The sequence below is a fragment of the Pyxicephalus adspersus genome, chromosome 5 (assembly GCF_032062135.1).
Source record: "Pyxicephalus adspersus chromosome 5, UCB_Pads_2.0, whole genome shotgun sequence".
Classification (NCBI taxonomy): domain Eukaryota; kingdom Metazoa; phylum Chordata; class Amphibia; order Anura; family Pyxicephalidae; genus Pyxicephalus; species Pyxicephalus adspersus.
The window spans coordinates 66,569,400-66,594,869 of NC_092862.1; the positions used below are offsets into that span (position 1 = coordinate 66,569,400).

Consider the following 25,470-nt stretch of genomic DNA (forward strand, 5'->3'; position numbering starts at 1 on the left):
ATTTAATTTATAATTACCAGCAGAAGTATTAGGGGGTTCTATAGTACTTATGGAGGGAACCTTACTCCAATCCCAGGGAGAATTTAGCCCAACAATGCCATCTATTATCAAACACATGTCCTCTTGTGTCATACATCTTCCCTTACATGCCCTTTTAAGATAATGTAATGTTCCAGTAGAGGAGAAGGTTGGCTTAGGACAATGCTTGACAATCTTATTAATATCATCTACCTCTATAGGCTTCTTTAATAAAGTATCTCCCACAGTCATAAACGGAAATTCCTCTACCTCACTGTCATCATCTGAGGTAGGTGTTTGTCCCTTAGGTAGTTTTACAACATATTTAGGAGGGACTTTACCTGACCTGCTTTCCTTTGGGGCACTCTCCTTGACCAAGACTATTTTTGGTACTGGGGGCCGGGAAGGAGCTACCCCCCACCGCACCCTCCTCAGGTATCACATCATCTGCCTGACCACTCTGATCAGGGGATGGCATAGATCCACCCTGCTGCACAACCTGTGACAGTCCTAAAGATGATGATGATTCGGGCGGAGGGGCAGTAGCAGAGGTTATAGTAGCAGTATACCCAGCTAATAGGTCAAGATCATCTTTAGACAATGAGGGATACAACTTAGGAAAGGATCCCAAATATGGAGGGGGAAGCTTTTGGGGTGAGCTTTTACCATCCTTCTCTAATTCATGTTTCTTCCTACTTCCCTCCTGACTTTCCTTCACTGGCTTTTTAACCTTCTTATTTGGTCTATCGTACCAGTAAGGTGCATATCTCAACCAATTTTCCCCCCCAGATTTCATGTATTTCATATCCCACTGAGGGTCTGACCCATAGTATGGGTATGCCTCAGTATCTCCTAAACATAAACCCTTAACCATATCCATATGAAATGAATCATTAGCCCCTTCTCGTGCAAAGGGATTTACACTTCACATGCTCTCAGTCCATCCTGCCATGTTGTCCACCCAAGGATTTATCAAATAATATTCTGTTCCATATACCCGGGCAACATAATCCTTACATGTTTCTCCTACCTTAGGGGAAGGCATTTTTGTCTTATTCTGACCCTTGTTTGAAGAAGAGATCGACCAAGACAGAGAACACAGTTATTGTGTGCTGTTAGTGTTCACTTTATCTATCAGTTCTAGTAACCAATAGCTTATGTGTTTTAGAAGTAGCCCCAATTATTCAAAGTTCCAGGCTCATTACCTATAGTCCTGGACTCATAGTGTTTTTACCTAAAAATAAACACATTAGGGGTGTCACTAACTAACCCAAGCTCATAACCTGTCCTGGGTTTATAATGTTAACTAATTAGAAAAAATAGTCTTTAGAAGAGACTATAAGACTATAATATACTTTATAGGATAGTATGGACTCTGTCTCTGTCTTGGCAGCTCAGGGCAAGGAGCCAAACATTTTTCAAACAGTGGAATAGCCCCCCCTATGGGCCGTCCAACAACTGAATCAATTCCAGCTACATACACATTTACCTTATAGAGCTGTTGTGATTTAGTATACCAACAGGGATTCTCTCTAGTGGCAGACCATAAGTGTAAATTATAACCTGATTGCACTACAGCTCTAATAATATCAGTTCCAATATCCCCCTCTCTTTTTTCTAATAATAATCCTACACAACAATTCACACGTAACATTCTACACAACAATTAACATAACATGACATAGGCACCCAGCTTGGTGTCACCGTGCTTTCACCTGTCTCGGGTCAACGATCAATAAGACCTAGCCGAGGAGGTGGTGCGTCTTACACCTTGTTGACAAAACCTTCAATGACCCTGGTCCGTACACTTACCACCCGGACACTTGTGTCATACAAACAAATTATCTTATACTTCTACGCAATAGAGGAGAGAAAGCAGAGAAGAAAAACAACAGCTGTTATATTCACAAACACTGAGACAGACAAAAGTGAAAGTGAATCTGACCATAAGAGACACCGGGATGCGTGCAACATCACAACTCAAAAATGTGCTATACTGATTCTTCTCCTAAGAATCTCTTGTAGACGTGCACAAATCTACATGTAAGGACTTACACAATTAGTCCTATATTAAGACCTAACTTCCTTAAAGATAGTCCCTATCTTCTCCAAAGATAGTTAAATAGCACTTCTCTTCTCCTTTCTTTATCTAAAAAGGATTCAAGATAGAAGCAACAGAAATTATTCGGAAAGAAGCGAGAAAGTTCCCAACCCTTTAGGGAGGAATTCCCGTACTCACTGAAAATTCTGTGTGCTCTATCCCGGCTTACGAGCCCCCAGCTGAAAGGATCTGCAGGTTTCTTGGCTCTATTCCTCTGTGATCTCTCACCATCCCAGTGTCCCTCAGTGCATCAGAACAGGCGCGCCCAGGAAGAATCACTGACGCATACACTTGTATGGTATCAAGCAATCTCCAACTTTATTATAACAAACATTAGTTTATATACCATAACAATATGCCGTTGCGCATGCTCATTTATTAGAATGGAAATTCACTAAAATATATGTATCCTAAATAAGATTATTTAGCGACATAATTTCAGACACATACAAAACACCTTGTTATTCATAAACAATCGACATTATCTGAGTTTAGCAGAATTAACAAGGACACTCATCTTGGCAGAACATCAGGTTTATACATATATAGTCTAAACAACCAAGGAATACATTTAGTTCTCATAACTAAGCTCTCATAACTAAAAACTGAAACAAATGGAGTGTCTCAGGCAGCAAAATGGAGTGTCTCAGACCCTTTCAAAGACCACCATGGAAGCTCTGGTTAAATCATACAATGAAGTTTGCATGAAGCTTTACAAAAAGCTTTGGAGAAAATTACCAAAATGTAGCCTTTTCTCCAATAAATGTTGGAGTTACTCTTACCATGGTTTATCTGGATATTAAAGGAAATAGAGAAGTCCAGATGTCAGAAGTAAGTTCCAAACTACTACTGACACACAAGCAGTTGTTGAAGATATTTGTATTCTGTTATCAGTACTTATAGAATCAACAGTATAATTTAAATTTAGGTAAGAAACAAGTAAAAAAGTTACTTATATCAACAGGGTATCTATAGGAAACTCAGATTACATCATCATTTCTTTTAGCTGTATTAGATAAAGCTAGAGAATTAGTGGAATATTTTATTTTAGTGCTCCTAGTAATATAATCCACATAATTCCTAAAGGAGCAGTAAAAATTACGCTATTATTTTCACCTTTTATGAGGAAGTAACTAGACAAGTGGACAGTAGAGTAGCGGTTGATATATTGTACGTGGACTTTGCTAAAGCATTAGAGACAGTACCCCACACACAGTTAATATGCAAGTTAGGATCAATAGGTTTGGAAAAGTCAATCTGTTATTGGATAGATAACTGGCTTAAAGACTGCATCCAGAGAGTTGTAATTAACGATTCATACTCTGAATGGTCTTAAGCTATTAGTGGCGTACCCCAGGGTTCAGTGTTGGGACCTTTACTGTTTAACATCTGTATAAATGATATAGAGTTTGGGATTAAAAGTACCATTTCTGTATTTGCAGTCCACCCAGGGTGTCTATAATCTACAAGCAGACCTGGATGTACTGTTTGATTGGGCAGCCAAGTGGCAAATGACATTTAATATAGATAAATGTAAAGTTATGTACTTGGGGGCTAACAACATGCATGCTTTATACTGTCTAGGGGGACTACATTTGTGGGAGTCAGAAATGGAAAAGGATCTGGGGGTTCTAGTAGATCATAAACTTAATAGTATGCAATGCCAAGCTGCAATATCAAAAGCTAGCAAAGTACGTTCTTGTATTAAAAGGGGAATAAACTACAGAGATGGAGATATAATCCTGCCCCTGTACAAAGCATTGGTCAGACCACATCTGGAATATGCAGTCTGACTTTGGTCACCAGTTCACAAAAAGGACATTGTTGAATCAGAGAGAGTGCAGAGAATGGCAACTAAGCTAATAAAAGGAATGGGGGAGCTCAGCTATGAGGAGAGATTAGCTGAACTGAATCTATTCTCCCTTGAAATGAGACGTTTAAGGGAGGATATGATCACGCTGTATAAATATATAAATGGTTCATATAAAGAACTCTCTTCCCACTTATTCACTTTGAGATCAATACAAAAAACAAGAGGACACTCTTTGCATCTGGAGGAAAAAAAGTTTAAGCTCTGGATAAGGAAGGGATTCTTTACTGTAAGATCTGTGAAAATGTGGATTAGGCTCCCTCAGGAAGTTGTTTCAGCAACTACTATAGATTGCTTAAGGAAAATGCTGGATGCCTTTCTAGAAGCACAGAGTATAACTGGGTAATAAGGCTTCAAAGTAAAGATAACAGTGACCATTGATCAAGGGAACATCCGATTGCCTCATGGAATCAGGAAGGATTTTTTTCCCTGTTGAAGGAAATTGTACCAAGGGTTTTTTGCCTTCCCTTGGACCAACTATGTCCATAGGGTTTTATACCTGGGATATGTTTATTTCCCTTGTGGTTGAACTTGATTGCCTTTTGTTTTTTTCAACCTGACCTACTATGTAACTATGTTAATATTTTAAAGGGAAATAGTTACATAGTTACATAGTTACATAGTAGGTTTGGTTGAAGAAAGACATAAGTTAGCTACGCCACTGTCCACCTGTTAACTTACTTCCTCATAAAAGGTGAAAATATTATAGTAATCTTTGCTGCTCCTTTAGAAATTATGTGCATTATATGGCTAGGAACACTAAAATAAAATATTCCACTAATCCTCTAGCTTTATCTAGTACAGGTATAATAATGAATGATGGGGTAGTGAGTTCTCTATGGACCGTTTATATATTTTTACAGGGTGATCATATCCCCCTTAAACGTCACTTCCCAAGGGGGAATAGATTCAGTTCAGCTAATCTCTCCTCATAGCTGAGCTCCTCCATTCCTTTTATTAATTTAGTTGTCTTTCTCTGCACTCTCTCCAAATCGACAATGTCCTTTTTGTGAACTGGTGTTCAAAACTGGACTGCATATTCCAGATGTGGTCTGACCAATGCTTTGTACAGGGGCAGGATTATGTCTCCATCTCTGCAGTCTATTCATCTTTTAATACAAGAAAGTACTTTACTAGCTTTAAATATTGCAGCTTGGCATTACATGCTGTTATTAAGTCTATGATCTACCAGAACCCCCAGATCCTTTTCCATTTCTGACCTCCCCAAATGTATTCCCCGTAGACAGTATGAAGCATGCATGTTGTTAGCTCCCAAGTGCATATTTTACGTTTATCCATTTTAAATGTCATTTGCCACTTGGCTGCCCAATCAAACAGTACATCCAGGTCTGCTTGTAGAATATAAACATCCTGTATGGATTATTTCCATTACATAGTTTGGTGTCATCTGCAAACACAGAAACCTCCCTCTCCTCAGGGTCTGCTAACAAGCAATAGGGGGGCACAATGACTGCTCTGAGGAGGTCTTTCACCAAAGGAGGTCTGCTTGGAGGGGGTCTGTTACTAAGGAGGAACTGCAACTAAGAGGGTGGGAGTCTGTCACTGAGGGTGTAGAGAGATGTACACTGAGAGGGCCTGAACACTGAGCCTTGTTTAAAAATATTATTAATATTATTAGTATTATTATTATTATTATTAATAATAACAAAAATAATAATAATAAAAAATCTATAAAATGCTGGTGTCTGGGGAAAAAGGGATTCTATCATTTTGTAATTACTTAGCAATGGGTTTTGAAAAAACAATTAGGGTAGAAAAGAGGAGTACTGCTGGCCCTCCAAACATCTAAGACCTGATCTACAAAATGTGGTCCAAATTATATTTAGCATCAATGGATGTAGTTAAGATAGAAGAATGGAAGTGATCCATGTTGCTGGAGATGTTTGGAGAGGGGCAGTAGTGTTTTTATAGGGTACATCTTTGGAATTCTATAAAATAAAGACATTTTGATAGGACCTCCAGCATGTAGGATGTATTTGTAAAGGTCTTGTCTACCTCTTCAGAATTTGTAAACCTTTTAAGGTGCATGATCTGGATGCTGGGTAACTTTAAGCTGACCCCCCCCCCCCCACACACACACACACACACACACTTACTTTTCTAAATTAAAGAGGGCAATGTATTGTGGGGGAACAAATATTCAGATTTCTTTTTAAGTTTGCAGCAATTGTCTATGCATTACCAGAGAAGCATTGCATCTCATAGGAAGTTTTCTAAAAAAGAAGTAACTATACCAAGTTTGAAAATATGTTAGGTAACACAAAGAACAAGGTGTAGGCTTTCAGCAATTACTACAGAAACACTTATATAAATAATAAATATCCTCTGTAATAGTGCAACATTTTTATTGAGATTGCAAATGGTATATTGGTGAAGGTATTTCACATCTCTAGTTTTCTTGGGCAAAATTGAAGCTTACCCTTAACGCACCCAAATCATAAGCTAAAACAAGGTTTATAAGGACCTCAATGTTTTTATACTAAGGGGTCAAAAGCACAAGGTTTAACAAAGCAACTTGTTTGTTTTAGTTCAATTCCATTTCACTCAAATGGAATATTCAGTGAGGAGGGGTGCAACTGTTCATACATACCGTATTTTCCGGCGTATAAGACGACTTTTTAACACCGAAAAATCTGTGCCAAAGTTGGGGGTCGTCTTATACGCCGGGTATTTACCAATCCCCTGAACGGGGAGAAGATCCGAGCTCGGGTTAGCAAGAGTCAGCCGTCAGAGAGCTTCGGGGAACGCTGTGGGCCATGCGGTATAGATTTATATTGTAGTAAAGAATATTGTGATTTACAAATCAGCCACTAGGTGGCGCTGTGTGACTACTTTACATAGAAGGGTAGACAATTCTATTATTTAAAGTAAAAATTTTCTTTGTTACTGTTTTTTTTTTAAGTGCAACAAACTCTATATTTTAACTGGAAAAGCTGGGGGTCGTCTTATACGCTAAGTCGTCTTATACGCCGGAAAATACGGTAAATAAAATATGTTTACCTCATATTTTTGCCAAGACACACAATTTATATTCATTATTTTTTTAACTGCTAGGAGATATACCGGTATATATATATATATATATATATATATATTTTTATATATATATATATATATATATATATATATACATACTTTTTTTTTTTTTTTTTAATGCAGATTTACATATGTTATTTTGTTTCTTAATTTGTTTAATGATTCAGTTATCTATGGTGAAGTAACGGCACCAAACAATAGGATACTTTTTGTCTTGGTATGCATTATGATGAACATGAAGGGGTGATCTGCCTGGACTTTTTCTGCTATGGGGCGTGTACTGACAGTGGCAATATCTCCAGTAGCTGCTGCAGCCTCAGTGCCCTCTTCATCTATCACCAAAATCACTTTGTGAAATATTTCTGACACGTGCAGGTTGTCTGCTTCTGATATTCCCCTCAGATCAGCTTTTCCTGGACTAAAGAGGTCAGCCATTCCCATTTTGCTTAGGTACGGTTTCAGGTTATAATTATTTTCAAGACGAAATCTTGGGAGTTCTATCTCCACTTCAGTTTGTGTCATCCGATCCATCCACTCATTTAGCTTTGCATAGCTTAGTTCTTTTTGTAGCTAGTAATAATTAAAAAATGTAAAAATAAACATGGGCACCTCAAAAAAATATGCATTCAAACCGATTTTTAGTATGTAATGTAATGTAATGAATGTAATGTTTTAACTGGTAAAATGACCAAAATGTACAAATCAATGATTAGCTATGTTTTAGAGGACAGCATGATGTTAGAGGGAACAGAAGGATTAGTTTATTGTGCCTAAGTGGTACCCAAAAAACTGGAATTCTTCCTGAAAAATACCAGTACACTTTCTGGTATGATAGTGTGCCTATAGTTTATTAGCGGTATATTTGGAGTGTTAGATTGTAGACTATCTCTGCCACTGACGTGGAATGAGAATAGGTGCTTGCACCTTAAAAAAAAACTAGTTAAAAGTATGAGATAAACAGTGTTCATTCCATATATAAGTTGCTCAAAGCTGATTTTTTCAAAGAGCTTTGATGTGTTTCTTTATGTTATTACTCAATTCATTATGCTATTGTAGGAACCTACTTTAAAGGTGGGTACTGAGCACTGGAACTGGAGAACTATAAATGGCTGGTGTTGTATTAATGAGCAAAAAAAATATCTAAATAATGACATCTCACCTGTTCCAGACCAGTTGTATTGTCCTCAATGTCATCTGGCATTAGTGCTATAAACCTGAGGTCATCATTTTCAAAAGGAAGCTCTACCATCAGTGTTCTAAGCTCCTCAATGTGGAACAGGTTGAATTTGTTTCTTTGAGACATCATTGGTACCATTTTAGTTTTTGTCTGTGAACAAAAAGAATTAGACAAATTTAAGGAAGTAGAACACCAACCTGATCTAATGTCCTAATTCATAACATGTATACACATATATTTTATGAAAATTCATCCAAACCTTGCTCAGCCTGAATGGTTTTTGTTTTGTGTTTTCTTCAGGAAATTTCGCATCCCAATTTCCTTTAAAAAAGAATGCATTCAAAAGGACTAACTTTGTTAATGAGTCAACTGAGTCTTCAGGCAAAATATCCTTTATTTTACCTTGGAGGTAAAAACAGAGAACATTGCTGCAATGTATTAATCAACATTATTTATGTATCACACAGAAAAATAAAATTAATATAAATTATTTTGCTTTAAACCTAAAGCGGACCTTTCTTTTTTACAATATAGGACAGAAAGAAAAAAAAGGATCATTTGCATTTTTTTTCTTTTAGCCTGGATTTAACAGGTTTCTATCTCCTCTTGCATTAAAAAAAAATACTAATTTCACTGTTGAGTTTCAGAAACAAACATGGGTACAAAGCCTACCTGAAATTATTTTAAATATACAAATATTTAGACATTTTTTTAAACATTTTATCAAAATAAGGTAGCATCATTAAGCTTACTGTCAGTTTGCTCTTCCACCCAATTATTGATCTTTTTCCTGGCATCATCTGCACTATGAGCAAAATCCATAGTTTGTATTTCAGCTTGAAAAACATTCTTCATTTGTTGCTTGTATTGCTAGGATAAAAAATATATATATATATATATATATATATATATATATATATATATATAAACTTAAAAAACAGCACTTTTTGGACAGTAGAAAAACAGTCAATGTCCATACAACTTTTTTTTATTTTAGTTCTGTTGCTTTGGGAAAAGTGATTATGTTGTGTACTAAAACATTACATGGCCAAAAAAATGCTGACCTAATAAAGCTTCTATCCTATGTGACAGGTGCCACATGGTCATAATGTAAAAATACACAAACGGGGTTAGGGCTTTTGAGTTTTTACATTAGTTTGCTAAATGTTTGTGGAGATAACACTGCTTTCCTATGATCAATACTGGTGATATTAGGAACTAAAAGAAAAAAAAGAAAATCTCTACACCCGAGACACTAACATCAATAAAACCTGACAACCTGCCAATGTTTTCCCACTATTTTAAAAATAAACAAAAAATGTGGGTAGGCATTTTATTATTTATTTCACACATAAAACCTATGTTATACAATGATTGAGTACATAAAGCCAAATCCAAATGGAACATGTTTTGTTTCAAAAACAGGAACTAACTTCAGCTTATGCCACATACACATGTCAGATAATAGTTGCTGAGACTCAATATAAGTGCTAGTGTGGGCAAAAATGTAACAAGTGAACAGTCAGATTGTGCAGATTGATGAACCACTGAATGGGAATGAACACTGTGCACTGGAGAAGAGCGCAGTGGGGTGGCGCTAGTCCCCCCTCCCCACTTCATTGAACAGAATGGCTCTGCGCACACATCATTCATTAATTCCTCTGTCATTGGAAATTATCACAACTACTTGACGTAAACTTCTTTAATAGTGTTATGTGACTTAATGGCCCAAGACTGAGTACAAAACTATTACTATACCATTGAATTATAAAAACTGCTTCCTATTTTATAGCACAAATCAAAGTACCTGGCAGAGTTTTGAGGTTTAGAAAGATTTGGCCTGTACATGGATACTAGTTAAGAATTTGCATTAGAAATTAAGAAGTTGTCTTAAAATTCCTTACCTGAGCAACAGGGACGCTGTAATCACTGTATAGCCCACTAACAGATTTCAGAATAAAGTTGTTGCTGGGTTGATTGATTTTTGAATAAAGCTCTTCAAAAGCTTTGGTGATATTTTGTATTGGTACACCACCTAAATTCTGTGTACAGAGTTGTTAAATTCATATATTGCATATTTTGTTTTCATTTATTTCTCATTCATTTTTGTGGCAACATTACATACTGTACATCACAATAGATAAATATAACATAAACAATAGAAGGAGTAATTAATTTATTCATTAACATATCTCTCACAAGAACAGAAATCAAAAAGATATGAGTGATTTTTTCAATGATTTTTTGGAGATCAAGATAAAAAAATGTTAATGTGACCAGTTGTCACGTGACATTTTCTTTTTATCAGAACGGTATCAAAAGCATAATGACGAGAACAGAAATATAAACAAGGAAGAAAATGAAAATAATCTTCCTGAAGGGTCATAGTCACATATAAAGAATTTCCTAAAATTCAAATTCAGATTACAATAAAGCATATTCAACCCAAGAACTTTTGTGGTGGCTGGATAGGGAGGCCTGCAGCAGAGGAATTTGCGAAGGGCGGCATGACTAAGGTATTTGGGCAGCCCCCACCCTCCCCCTTTTTTGGTTTCTTTGTTCTGCTGGAGGGTCATGCAGGGGACAAGCTGTGAGTAAGAGTGCAAGGGGAAGTGGGGATTAGCACGAGGCCTGGTCACATGCTAAGGGGAGGAGAATAGAAAGGGTTAAGTAAGAAGGTCCGTCAGAAAGGAGGGACAGTTTTTTCTGGAAAGGGAAATTAGAGACAGGTCCGCATCATGGAGTCTTGTGACGCATTGATGGCTCAACTTAGGGCTGCAGCAGCTTCAAGAGGTGAGGCTTGGTTGCAGAAGAGAGTGGCAGAAGTTCTTGGGGGGGCTGCCAGTGGGCCCCAGGTAGCAAGCTTAGGGGGGCTACGGTCTCGGAGGCATAGGCCTCCGGTGCGCTTAAGCCCGGAACCTTTTGCCAGAGCTCAGCGTCATGCTGGGAGCCCCCAGAGGGACCCTTCTACCAGGCAGGCTGGGCAACGATTGGTCCAGGCCGGGCAGAGAGTAGGGAGGAATCCCCTTCGTCGGCGGAGCTCTGGTGAGGGGGCTGCGGCTGCCAGGGAGCGCAGCCCTCTCATCCCAGCAGGTGAGGCCTTGAGAGGGGAGGCCTCACCTGAAACTGGGCCCCTGCGCTCTGCAGGGACTCGGGCTAGACTGTCCAGAAAGGGGGCTGTGGCTGGCAGGGAGCACAGCCCCCGTGTGTCTGCAGGCTGGTCAGCAGTGGCGGAGGCCTCAACTAAAGCCGGGGCCTCGCGTACCGCGGGGCCCCAGCGGAAGCGTGGGACGGCTGGCCCGGTCCAGGGCGCGGCTATGGAGGGTCCGGGGTGGCCCCTTCTGTGGCTGGGGCGGCTGCTCCGGTCGCGGGGGGGAGCCGCTCTGGGCTCGGGAGGTCCTCCAGGCGGCCGGCGTCCCGTATGGGGGTATGGGGTACAGTTGTATTCTTGCTGGGGTGGGGGGGATAGGAGGGGTTGGGGTATGGATGGCAGTGGGGGGGCTGCAGTAGGGGGGGCCATGCAGGATGTGTTGGATGGGCTGCGGGAGGTGGTGCAGACTTTAAAGAAAACCGGGGGGGGGAGTGTGCACAGGGAGGTTACTTCTGTATGTGATGGTCTGGCGGGGGGGCGAAGGAGTCACAGGAGGGGTCAGTTTGTTCGTCCATGGAGATTGGCTTGGGGGAGTGGGAAGGGGGGCAGACAGGGGGCAAGGGGACATCGGAACGGTTGGTGGACGGCGTGGGAGATGCAGCCAGAGGAGAGTTCTACGTTTGCTTCGAGGGACCCCTAGGAGCCCACTTGAAAGAGGATGTGCGTGAGCGCATTTTGAAAGGTGAATATATTGATGTTTTCTCTTTGTTGCCGTTAGAGCGCTTTAATGTGGAGAAACAGGCGGGGGAAGGGCGCAAGGAGGAAAGTGAACAGCGCAGATATCGTTTAATTCCGCGCACATTTTTCAATTGGCTACAGGCGTTCAGCATACTGGCCAGTGTGTTGGGGGAGCGGGAACCTGGGCTGTGTGCAAGTTTGTTTTGCTACCAGGATACAATCAGGGAAGCATACAAACTTTTTTGGGGGAACAGCATGGCTAAGGTATGATGAACAATTTCGTCAGCGAAAAGCCGTGCGTCCTTCCCTCAGGTGGGATCACAAAGACATTGGTCTCTGGATGCAGATTATGTCTTTGGGGAAGTTGGGGGGTGTGCAGTTTTTTCAGGGGGGGGGGCCAGTGGGTCTCAGGGAGGGGCGTCGCCGGCTGGAAAGAAAAAAGGTCTTTGCTGGTTGTACAACGAGGTATCTTGTAAGTTCGGGGGCACCTGCCGGTTTCGTCATGAATTCTCTGGGTGTGGGGGGAACCACGGATTGGCAAGATGCTTCAAGAACGGAGCCGGAAAAGGTGGCGATGGCAGTGGAAAAGGGCAGGACCCCAGTGATTATCGCAAGGATGCGCCCTTTCCTCGGTAGGTATCCTAATAGGGTGGCGGCGCGGATCTTGGAGGTGGGTTTTGAGGAGGGTTTTTGGATACCTTGCAACTTGGCAGTGATCCCGCTGGAACCCAGGAATTTAAAATCTGCATTGGAATACACGGCGGTGGTTTCGGAAGAATAGAGGAAGGAGGTGAGTTTGGGGAGGATGAGTGGGCCTTTTCTTGAACCACCGCTGGACGGTTTGGTGATCTCCCCGTTGGGCTTCGTGCCCAAAAAGGAGTCGGGTAAGTTTAGGATGATTCATCATTTATCGTTCCCGCCGGGGGGATTGGTGAATGATGGCATCGATCCGGAATTGTGCTCAGTGGCTTACACATCGCTGGATGCGGCAATTAAGTGGGTGCGGCGCTATGGTACAGGGGCGTTGTTGGCTAAGGCGGACATAGAGGCGGCTTTTCGCTTACTGCCAGTACATCCGGCGGATGTGCGCTTCTTGGGTTGTAAGTGGCAGGGGGAGTATTTTGTGGACCGATGTCTGCCTATGGGATGTTCTATATCATGTTCACATTTTGAATTGTTCAGTTCCTTTTTGGAATGGGTGGTGAGATCGGTGGCGGGAGTGGATTCAGTTATCCACTACCTGGACGATTTCTTGTTAATTGGGCTGGCGGGTAGTTCTGTATGTAGGGTGCTACTGGGGACATTGCAGCATGTGGCGGAGCGGTTTGGTGTGCCTCTTGCGGAGGATAAGACAGAAGGTCCTGGGACCACCATTACATTCTTAGGGATAGAATTGGACTCCCTTGCCATGGAAAGTAGGCTGCCGCTGGACAAATTGAGGGCGTTACGGGAGGAGGTGGTGTCGGCGTGTGCTCGCAAGAAGATGCGGCTTCAGGAGGTGCAGTCATTGTTGGGTAAGTTGAATTTTGCATGTAGAGTGGTCAGGATGGGTAGGATTTTTTGTAGGAGGTTGGCGGCAGCCACGGTGGGGGTTCGGCGGCCGGAACACTTTGTGCGCTTGTCTAGAGAAGTGCGGGCAGATTTGCAGGTCTGGAAGGTTTTCTTGGACACCTGTAATGGCAAGGCTATGTGGTTGGAAGGGCCAGTGTCAGCCGTGGATTTGGAGCTGTTTACAGATGCGGCAGGTTCTACGGGGTTTGGGGCGTATTTTCAAGGAAAATAGTGCGTGGGGGCCTGGCCTCAGGAGTGGGTGGTGGCTGGTTTGGTAAAAAACCTAGTGGTATTGGAATTGTTTCCCATTGTGGTGGCGGTTGAATTGTGGGGGGAGGCTCTTGCTACCAAAAAGGTGAGGTTTCATTGTGATAACCTGGGGGTAGTCCAGGCTATTAATAGCCTGTCGGTTTCATCAGCGCCAGCGGTGCGGCTGTTGCGGCATCTGGTGCTGAAATGCCTTCAGCATAACATCTATTTGTTTGCGCGTCATATCCCAGGGTTACACAACGTCATTGCTGATGCCTTGTCTCGTTTTCAGTGGGACAGGTTTCGTCTGTTGGCACCGGGAGCAGATCTGCATGGAGCGCGTTGTCCGGAGGAGTTGTGGAAGATTGTACTGGATTAATTGGTAATATGATTAGGAGGTCGGTGAGTGAGCGGACGTGGGGGGCTTATTCTGCAGTTTGGTTGGAATGGGAACGGTTAAGTGTGCAGTTGGGAGGTTTGGGGCCTGGAATAGAACCGGTACATTTGTTGTTGTTTTGGTTGGCTCAGGATTTCTCAAAGGGGGTATCGGTGGCGGTCATTAATAGGAAATTAGCTGGGATGGCCTTTTATTGCAAGTTAAAGGGGAAGCGGGATTTTACAAAACTGTTTGTAGTTCGGCAAGCGGTCAAGGGTTATAGGAGGGGTCGCCGGACAGCTGATCTTCGGAGACCGGTATCCTTTGAATTGTTGGGGGGCTTGCTGTCCGTGTTGGGGAGGGTGTGCACAAGCGAGTATGAGGTATTGCTGTTCAAGGCGGAGTTTTCTTTGGCCTTTTTTGGGGCTATGCACATTGGGAGTTGGTCAGTCCGGCCAGGAACAAAGCTGGTGGAGTGCTGTTTCAGGATGTGCAATGGACGCCGGGCAAGGTGAGTGTTCTTATACGGCAATCAAAAACGGATCAAGTGGGGAAAGGTTTTCGGGTGCGGCTATTCCCGATGGTTGGATCCCCGGTCTGCCCGGTCTCGGTAATGGGGGATTTTCTTAGACTTAGGCCACACAGGGATGGTCCATTGCTAATTCATGAGGATGGGGCCTGTTTGTCCCGTTTTCAGTTCATAGCGGTGTTCCGGAAATGCTTGGGGGTCATGGGGGTAGACCCTGGGGTCTACTCGTCTCATTCATTTAGGATTGGGGCAGCTACTGAGGCTGCTAGATGGGGTCCGGGGGAAAGGATAATTAAACAGATTGGCCGGTGGGAATCCAGGCGTTTTCAATTGTACATTCGGCCTCACCTGTTGTGAGATGGGATTGGTAGTCGGGACGGGGGGTGGGAGTTGCTTGCAACTGTTTTTACATGGTTGTTCATATTTATTTTGTGTTCTAGGTGCGCGGCCTGTCTTAATTTGGATTTTGGGACATTCCTTTGTCTGGTTGGGAGCCAAGCGGGCTGAAGTTCGGCCGGATGGTCGGCAGTTGGGGTTTTCCAGAGAGGTAGCTACATTGCGTTGGCTGGGTATTCCGGGCATGTTGTGGAGTAGAGTGGTGCCTGATTTTCTGGAGATTCGCATCGTGGGACCGCCCGCCGGATGTGGTAGTTATCCATGCTTGGGGTAATGATTTGGGGCGTAGGTCCATGAAGGAATTGATTAGAGATGTCAAGTTGGATTATTTGAGGTTACAGGTGGAGTTCCCGGGGTTGGTGATTGTGTGGTCTGACATAGTGGCCAGAGCTACGTGGTGGGGTGCACGATCTGTGGAGAGGCTGAATAAGGCCCAGATAAAAGTTAACAAAGAGGTTGGCAGGTTTGTGGCCCGGAATGGTGGGGTGGTGGTTCGGCACAGGGAGCTGGAAGAGGATACCAGTAGATTCTTGCGTTATGATGGGGTGCATTTAAATGCGGTGGGCATCGACATGTGGTTTTTGGGCCTTCAAGATGGCATTCAAAGAGCTCTTCGGGTGTGGAGGAGCGCTCAGGTGTGAGGTGTCACGCCTGAGGCGCTGTGGCGGTTGGGGTTTAGGGGGTATGAGTCCGGTTGGTAATTGGAAAGGGCAACCCATGGGTAGGGTGCCCATTTAAATGGTATTATGGTGGGGGCCCCTGAGGCGGCGTGGGGGCGCCTAGGGGACAGTGTATGGTTAAACTATTTTTGGGGGAACGGACTCTACCTGGTTCCTAGACCTGCAGCTGGAGGAGTAAACCGGAGTGTTTTGGTGTTATAGTGCAAGCCTGCACAGTAAATTGGGTTTGGTTAAAGTTGATGGTATAAAGTTATCGGTTGTAAAAAGGTGTTATTAATAAATGTAAAGTATATGTAAGAGTATAAGGTTATACGTTATTATATATGTTAATTTATGTTAATTAAATAATATGTATATTATGTGAATATGGTTATTATTACAAGTATTTATGGTTATTTATGGTTATTTATTGTTATTTATGTTGGTATAATAAACGGCTGCTTGCCAGCCAATTTTAACCCAAAGAAGGTGTCTGTGATTTTTGGAGGGTGGTGAGTATTGGCTGGTAGGCAGGGGTAGTGGGAGTGGGAAAAGGAAAATTGATGTTGGGTGCGGGAAATGTTTTTAGAAAATTAAGGTGTGTGGTTTTCTTTTTGGAGGGTGGGGGCGGGAGATCCAAATTACCTGGTCATGGTTTTCCTTTATTTCACCAGGTAATCCTACAAAAAACTCCATTCCTGTCCATGAGCCAGGCCATGGACTTACTGGTAGAAGTATTTGCAGTAAATGGCAGTAGATGAGCTTTATAGCAAACTATCAATGACCTCTGTAGCTGCAGACTGCCACAGTACCTGTCTGTTCCCACAGTGCTACCCATCTAACCGTGTGATCCTGTGGTATCCCTTGCTTGTCTGCCCGTTCAGCTGTCAGCTCAGCGCCTGTTCTCTGTCACTGCCTGACAGAGCAAGCAGCCAAACTTCCTGGCCTCATATGTCTGTGGGCAGTCATGAACACATTGACACAGCCCAGGGTGGAGGAACTCCTGAAAGGGGTAGAGGTTATTTTAGCCTCAGCAGTAATGGTGACTGGTGCTGTAACTTTGCCAGCTGCCCTGCTGCTCTCCGTTTAAACTCTATTTGTGCTCTTTTGTGCTCTGACCCCTGACCTGGATTACACTCCTGCACTGGCCCTTCCCTTGGACCTGGATTATGCTTTGCCTGCCACCTGCCCTGACCCTCTGCCTGGACCTAGATTACGCTTTTCCTGCTGCCCGCCCCGACCCTCTGCCTGAACGTAAGTTATACTTCAATAGCCTTGACCAATTATCTTGACACAGACTACGCCTGTCTACCGCCAGCATTGACCCCTTCTTATGCAGTCTTCCTCTCGCACCTGCTGAACTCCACATGTCTCCTCACCAAAGCCTTCTTTCTCAGATGAGGGGGGACCGAGGGCCATGACCTAGGGACACTGAAGCAAAAAACTGGTGGACCTTGGGAGGTGCCCTGGTAAAGTCTGGGTGTCATTTAGATTCTATGCTGGTGATCCCATGCTACCTGCCTAAGCGAACCCTGACAGAAAGTCACAACCAATATGTCTGATTCTGGAGACAATTAGGAGCTTGAAGTACTGTGCAAGTAGATTTCTGAGCTTAAGATCTTTGGTACAAAAGGTCCAAAGATTGCGTCCAGTTGGAAGGCTGCCTTTAAACACTGTCCACTCCACCAGACACACCTCCACACCACCACCAAGTCAGACAGTACTTCCAGGACCATTCCTTCCTGCTGCACATAAACCTAAGATTCCGCTACCTGATAGCTTCTTTGGAGATTCTTGCCAGTCTTTAGGGATCCTGGGCCTTCTGCAATTTCTGCCAGATATGTTCCTCATTGCAGCCCAGTATGATGAATGCACCAAGCTGGGCACTGTTATCTCCCTCCTCTAGGAGAAGCCCGCGGTCTGAGCCTTCAAACTAATAGAATTGACTGACTAATGCAAACTCCCTTTTTGAAAGATTAGCAGAACTCCAGCCCCCAGAGCTCCTCCACTTCTGATGCAGCCCACTTCAGCCTTCAACAAGGCCATTGACCAGTGGAGAAATATTGTGCCACTCTCAAGCACCAATGAAGTGGAAATAGCAGACTTCCTGAATTATTTGATTAGGCTGGCTACCCAAATTAATAGAAGATTACAGAAGTGCATGACGGAGAATTTAGTTAGGCACAATGCTTAGTCTTCTTGGTCTTCTAATTCACCACCCCCTGCTCCATCATCAGTTTTCAGCCTCACTCAGCTTCCTGCCACCAAGGACTGTCAGGAATCTATGCAGGTGGGCCTTGTCAGAACCTCACTGTCTACAGAAAAACACCAGGAAAAGTCTCAGGCTAACCTCTTTTTACATTGTGGTATCTCCTGGTCATCTGCTATGAGACTGTCCTGTCATGTCAGTGGGGAGGGTGAGTTAATCCCAGTTACTCTGACTCCTCCCCCCGCATCTCTTGTCTCTCTCTTCTTTGACCTCCAGGGTCCCTAAAAAACATTGATCCTTGATTCTTGGGCTTGCACTTGTTTTCTAGATGCCTCCCTCACTAAGCAACTCCATGTGCCCCTTCGCAACAAAAGCAACCTCTCTTCCTGCAACTTGCAGATGGCATTAAGCCTTGATCAGTAACAATTTACACAATTCTGCTCCTTACAACTATCCTTGGGTAACTTGGGCATCAAAAATGTTTATTTATGATGTGATTTCTTCCACACATTTTCCTGTTATCCTGGGAATGCCATGATTGCAAGTCCACAACTCTTGTGTCAACTGAGGTAGTAGGGAGGTGTCTTTTTTTCAAAGTACTATCACTAGTTCTGTTTGCTAAATCCCAAACCACTATTGTGCTTAGACACTTAGAAGAAGGGGCTTGTCCCTTTTGTTTAACATGACTATTTGGACATTTTTGACAAAAACGTGGCTGGTGTTCTTCCACCTCAATGTATGTCCAATTGAACTACCTAGTCAATTTTCTGTTTGGTCATATCTACCCTCCCTCAGAACCTTAAATTGATACCCTTAAGGAGTATATTGATGAAAAAGAAGAAGGGAGTCATCCACTAGAAGAAGAAACTGTATATCCAGTCCATATGTATTATCTTTAGAGGGAACTGTTACACATACCATATAAAACCAATACAAAACAAAGCACAATTCAAAGGGGACTTTTTAGACAGATACAAAAATACAATGAATAAAACCAAAATTATTGTTAAAAATACAAATTATCAGTAAAAAGCTCCTTGAATATTAAACACAAAGCTCAAAATGTCCCAGACAAAAGCTGCTTCCTCAGGAGATTGATTGGGATCAAAACATAAAACAAATACATCAATTGTACATTCAAAATTCAATATTTACACTTTAATACATTTCATTTTTTAATTCATTTTTATTTACATGTTTCAAAGATACAAAATATATTTGATTTTTACCTCCTCCGGCTAATCTCCAGGATCGACCAACAGCGCAGATAAATACTGGACTAAATAAAGTTACAATTAAGAAATTCCATCCAATAAATTGTTTGAAAGAATAGGACGATTTGAGATATGTGTTAAATAATCAAGGAGCTTTTTGCTGATAATTTGTATTTTTAACAACACTGGGGAACGCATTTTTGTTAGAGTTAGATCTTATACTTGTTTTTTATAATTTTGGGTGGTAAATCCACAAATGACCTCAGTTTTTTGCTATAACATCCATACAGGGTACCCTCCATTTTAGTCAAAAAACATAAAAATGTTACATTCAATGAAAAACTAATGAAATAATAACTTGAATGTACTGTTTATTTAAATTTCTTTTGTCCATACAAGGGATTTATTGTTACTCCATGACATTTTTTTACAGTAAAACATTTGAAAATTATTTGGGTAAGTGGTTAAGGTAAAAATTTACGCTTATAGCTTTTCCTGGAGTGTTCAGTGTTAGCACAATCCCGCTGGATGCTCCAACAATAGTCAGCCATCATATGTACATCCCATCTACCCTGATACTGTCCTTCCATGACCTTCAAATCTTGGTGGAATTGTTCACCTTGCTCATCACTGACTACACCAAGGTTTTCCGGGAAGTTAGAAAGATGGCTATGCAGAAAATGCACCTTGATGCTCGTATTGCAACCAAGCATTTTGTAGCTCTCCAAGAGTTTCTGGACAATTTCTATGTAATTATTTGCTTGTGTGTTTTCAAGAAAGTTCTTGACAATGGCTTTGAATGATACCCAAGCATTCTTTTCGACCTCTGACATTGTCCTGATGAAATATTCATCTTTGATGAGCTGCCAAATCTGTGGACCATCAAACACACCGGCCTTTATTTTTTCAAATGACAGGCTAGGAAAAGCCAAAATGAGGTACTTGAAAAAGTCTACTTCAGTTGGCAAAGCTTTAATGAACTGCCAAGGTTCCTACCAACTGGGAACTGCTTCATCAGACCCAGTTTCATGTGCAGAGGCGGGAATATAAAATTCTTTCTATCAACAAGTGGCTCATGTAGAATGTTTGGATCACCTGGTTTTAGGGCAGATCTTAGAGGCCAATTCCTTTCCACCCAATGCCTCCCACAAGCTTTGCTGTCCCACATGCACAGATAACAGGGATACTTGGTGTATCCGCATTGCTGACCAAGAAGGAAGCATACCATTTTAAGGTCCACACAGATGACCCAACTGTGTTGGTGATTTTGAAACAACTCAATGACTCTCTTTATGTCTGCAAAATCTTCACAAAGAGAAACTGAATGGCCAATTGGGACTGACCCATATATATTGCCATTGTGAAGGAGTACACACTTTAAGCTCCGCTTTGAGCTATCGATGAATAGTTGCCATTCAGTTGAGTTATAATTGGTATCCAATTAACCAGGTAAGGTATAGGAATACACAAAGTCACTGTCAATTCTAAAGTACTGCAGAAATGCAATTTCTCTGGTTCGAAAGTACGATACCTTTGTTCCTTTTTCAAGTAAGTTTTTCTCATGCAGTCTTGATGCTAGGAGTTTGGAAGCCTTCTTCAATAGTCCCAAATCACGTGCCAAATCAATTAACTCATGCTGATCAAATCCCTTACGAACAGAGTCCTCTTTAATTTCAAACTCTTCATCATTGTTGTCACCTAGTTCATTACCATAATCATGTTCTTCAAGAGAGGGTAGTGTAACGAAAACCGGCACTGGGATTTCATCTGAATGAGCCACTAGGCGTATAGCTGATGGTAGACTAGGATACTCTATGTTACATTTATTTTTCTTGGTATATCCTGAAGTTTACTGTACAAAAGTTACAGTCACTGAAATGATTTCCCCGCTCTTGCCAAACCATAGGTATACCAAATGGCATCTTATCACGTGTTCCCTTGGTCCACATCCGTAAACTCTTGACACACTCTTTGCACACCTTATGGGGGGCCCAAGACTTATCTTAAACACTAAGTTTAACTTTGAAATATGCCAAATTGGCTTGCTCTACAAATGTGCTGATTTTGGCTCTTTGACTGGGAATGGTGAAACTGCCACAGATATAACAAAATGAATCAGGGTTGTTTAGGAACTTACAATGGGAAACAGCAGAGCCAGACATGATCTGAAAGAAAGGAAATACGTGTGTAAGTAGAAAAAGAAATATTGCTTATTCACTAGCCAGAGCAGCACACAACCTCTGACCACACTGTCTTGGGTGTAAATGAATATACAAATCTACGCTACAGTAATCACTTTTATATAGGTGGTAGAGAAAAAACCTGACGTGGTAGAAGAAAACAAACTGCACTTTCATAATCAGCATACATATTTTAGTGTAAATAAGCCTACAAATTTAGGTCAACAAAACATTTTTTCAAAATTGTTCCCCAGTGTAATTTAATAAATCAGTTGGTGTTAAATTTTTGTATCTGCCTAAAAAGTCCCCTTTGGATTGTGCTTGGTTTTGTAAGGGATTTATCCAGCCTTCCACTTCACCTGCAGGAGTGGGCATATTTATTGTGAAAAACAAGAATGGTACCCTTTGTCTTTGTACAGATTACCAAGATCTTAACAAAGTTACCATCAATTGCTACCCACTTTTACTCCACTTCCACTTATTCCAGAACTTGTATTATTAAATTAATATTTACTTTTTTTAAAAATTCTGCCTATAAAAGCCCGTCTATCCCTCCACTTGATTCCATGTGTCTTGTTTGAACCCTTTGATACTTTTGGACACTAGGAGGTTAGTGGGCCACCTCCAGTACCTAGTCAAAAAAAATGATTTCTGCCCAGAAGAAAATTCCTGGAAGCCTTCATGTAATTTTCATGCCACCAGGTTGGTAAGGGCATTTCATCAAGCATTGCCAGTTAAATTAGACCCTTGGGGCACCCAGAGGCTGAGCTTAAGGAGGGGCCACTATCACAGGACTTGTCGGTTCCCGCAGTGCTCTCTATTGAACCACCCTGCGGCACTCTGCGCCTGTTTGCCCTGCTAAGTTGTCAAGCTTAGCGACTGTTCTCTTTCACTGCCTTACTATGCATGCAGGTGCATTTTCTCGTCTCACATGACTGTGGGTGGTCAAGCATACACTAACACAGGTTAGGAAGGAGGAGCACCTTAAAGGAGAAAAAGGCTATTTTATACTTTAGAAGTAATAGTGGCTAGTGCTTTGAATTTGTACCAGCTACCTCGCTACTCTTCTTGAACCATATTGTTATTTTGATCTGACCCTTGGTCTGGACCTTGATTATTCTTTGCCTGCCTCTTGCCCTGATCCTTCACCTGGAGCTCCATTATGCTTTGCTTGCCCTGACCATTTGGACCTCAGATTAAGCCTGTATACCACCTGCTCTGAAAGCTTCCCACACAGTCTCCCGCTCTCCTCACCTCAAGGGCCACACCTTGCGGCCCGGAGCCCGGTGGTCTCTAAGGCTATCAGCCCATCACTACTTGAATGAATTTGTGCCTTGGGTGATGTCATGCCACCTGCCTGAGGGGACCATGGCGCAGGCACTATGGAACAATTCAGCCTTCATTTTTACAAAACAAAAACTGAAAATATTAAAGTCTGATCTTGGCTCTAATCCACCACCCCCCGAATGCACTTGCTTTGCACTTTACTTTTGTTTACTTCATTGATTGGAAGGCTGCCAACTTACTGCTGGTAAGTGTAATAGGTGTGAAATGTGCCGCTGAAAGTGATTAACCTGTACTTTTAAAGCTGAACTCCGGCCCTACTAAAAGTAATAATTGCTTTTTTTTACAGGGAACAGAGAAAATAGGAGCAAAACCTACCTAACTCCCCATGCCCACAGCAACCAGCATTCTCCTCCTCGTTACAAGTCGATAATTCTGGCCAGATGCTATAAACCCTGAGTCTGGCTGATCTTGATGCAATCAATAAACTTTTTACTGTATAGAATGATGTCAATAAAAGATGTGTGCTTATGCATTGTGACCACCAGAATAAGTGAGTCCTTTCTTTTGGGCTATGCATACACCATACTTGCTTCTTGGGACACACATGTGTTAACTTTGGGTCAGCTCCTTTCTTTAGGGTGCAGCTGCAAATAATTGAACGGTGTTCAAAGAATCAAGGGACTTGTATTCCCAAACTCAATAAGGCATCAAAAAAAATAGCAGTGGTTTCTTTTGCAAATGTGTGTTGTTCACTTGGTTAGTACAATGCCCCTGATTCATCAATAAAATCCGCGCTCGCTGGAAGCGCGAAAGTACGCGCGGCCATCGATCGCGGATTACCGCGGTCCGGACTCGAGTGTGCTACAAGCTCGCCAGTGTAAAGCTGCCGGAGATGCGCGGCTCCGGCCGCGATCTTTTTCAGTTGCTGAATAGCGCGATCGCGTACGATTTCGGATCGCGAATACGAATGCGCGACCGATAATCCGATTCTGCTTGATGAATCAGGGGCAATGAGTCAACAAAAATCCACAATCATGCAAATGAATAAGTAGTCCACCTACTACCAGTAGGTTGGGTGTATAATTTTGTACTATACACAAACCCAAAACGCCTACAAAATATTTAAACAAACATTCCAACCACAATTAAATGGTGGGATGTTGGACTTCTGTAATATATATGAAATTTCTGTAGCTTAATTTAACATATATCCCCAAGCGATGGGGATGAAATGTTGAGAAAAGACGCAAAAGGAATTGACTTGAAACCTTACAGAAGTGTCACTCCTGAATATTTTATTTATTTTTCATACCTATTTTGTTATTGAGCTAAAGTATGTTACCTAGGTTTTCTCCTACTATAAATGGGTTGTTTTTTATGTAACTAATATGGAAATATGTTTGACTTTGACACCTACCAAAGCTGCCGCTAGCGGATGTGACTGAGCTGATTATGAAAAGAAGAGGAGGGGCCAGGAAGGAGATTCCACTCAATTAGAATCAGCACTTGCGCAGTGCTGTACATGAGGATGCTGTGACCCTGACTTTCTAAGGCAGGCTTTCACAAGCTGTTAGATCCCGGCTGCTTTCTCCTCCAGGCCAGATCTTTGACTCTGCAATTAATACATAGTTGGATACAGTCTCTTCCTATGCATGATCCCTGCTTTCCTGTACCCCAAGTAATATGACAACTTCAAACTAATACTTTTTAACCATACACCATTTTTCTATTTCCTTAATGACCCTTTTATTCCGTATTTTATATGATGTATATAATACATGATGTATATGTAAACAGCTTTTCTCCTATTCTATAAACAAGATGTCCGCTTAAAGGCCAAATATCCCCGCACAATATTTTAACACAGATATATATGGTACTCTTTAATATCCAGGTTTTCCTCCTCAATACTACTTTATGGCTTTACCAACCAGTGAGCACAAGTACACAGATCTACATGAGTAACTTTTTCTCATACCTCAGGTTATACTAGATATTCTTCTTTTTCTTCTTAACATTACAAACATATCCATACTGTCACACAAACTTCTTCCTCGCTAAAGTGCAGGCGCCTCTCTCCTGTGCATGTGGGCGGTTCTGACCCTGGCCGCGCCTGCTCTCCCAAGCTTTATCAGTTTCGCCCATGCAATTTAGCCAGCTCAGACAGCACTCGCGTGCAACGTGCCTCCACTAGTGCCAAGCCCCCTCAACTGTCCGTTTAATTCAGTGCTTTCCCTGTCCAGCTCCTGTGTTAACCCCTTATTTCCCAGTCTGGTGTTTCTCTTCCTGTTCTAGTGTTCCTCTGTGTCTGCAGTTTTACATGTGTCTCCAGTGTCACCTGTGCCTCCTGTCGCTTCCTGTGTTCCCGTGTCTGCAGTGGCCCCATGTCACCAGTGTCTATTTCCTGGGTGTCTGGTTCCTGACCCCTGGCTTGTTCCTGACCTTTCTTGCTTGCTGCCTGCCTTGACCACGGCCTTCCTTGACATTTCACCTAGTGGTTTGGTACCGTGCATGTCACATAGAGATGATATTTACTTTTGTTTAGGACCAATATACACACCAATCCATTCTTGATGCTTGAATTTATGCTTGATTTAAAGATTTACTTCAAAAAAATTTTATTAGATACAAAGTAAGGGTACAAAACACGGGTTCAATTAGAAAAACATAGCTATAGATATAGAGTGACAGACCAACAGACATATTTAAATGGTACCAAATACCCGTTTATAGATACAACATACAATAAAAAAGAGAAGGGGTATTTA

At 42.1% G+C, this 25,470-nt stretch overlaps 1 protein-coding gene across 1 annotated transcript in view; it reads right to left on the minus strand.

Annotated features, from left to right (window-relative positions):
- Window positions 1-7,217: 7,217 nt before the first annotated feature.
- The window catches only part of LOC140332065 (leukocyte elastase inhibitor-like), a 45,878-nt gene continuing 27,625 nt past the window's right edge, over window positions 7,218-25,470 (minus strand). The window contains exons 5-9 of the mRNA XM_072413364.1: window positions 10,128-10,265; window positions 8,976-9,093; window positions 8,483-8,625; window positions 8,206-8,373; window positions 7,218-7,616 (exon numbers count right to left, since the gene is read on the minus strand). Of these exons, the coding sequence (XP_072269465.1) occupies window positions 7,218-7,616; window positions 8,206-8,373; window positions 8,483-8,625; window positions 8,976-9,093; window positions 10,128-10,265 (966 nt within the window). The remainder of the gene's footprint in view (window positions 7,617-8,205; window positions 8,374-8,482; window positions 8,626-8,975; window positions 9,094-10,127; window positions 10,266-25,470) is intronic.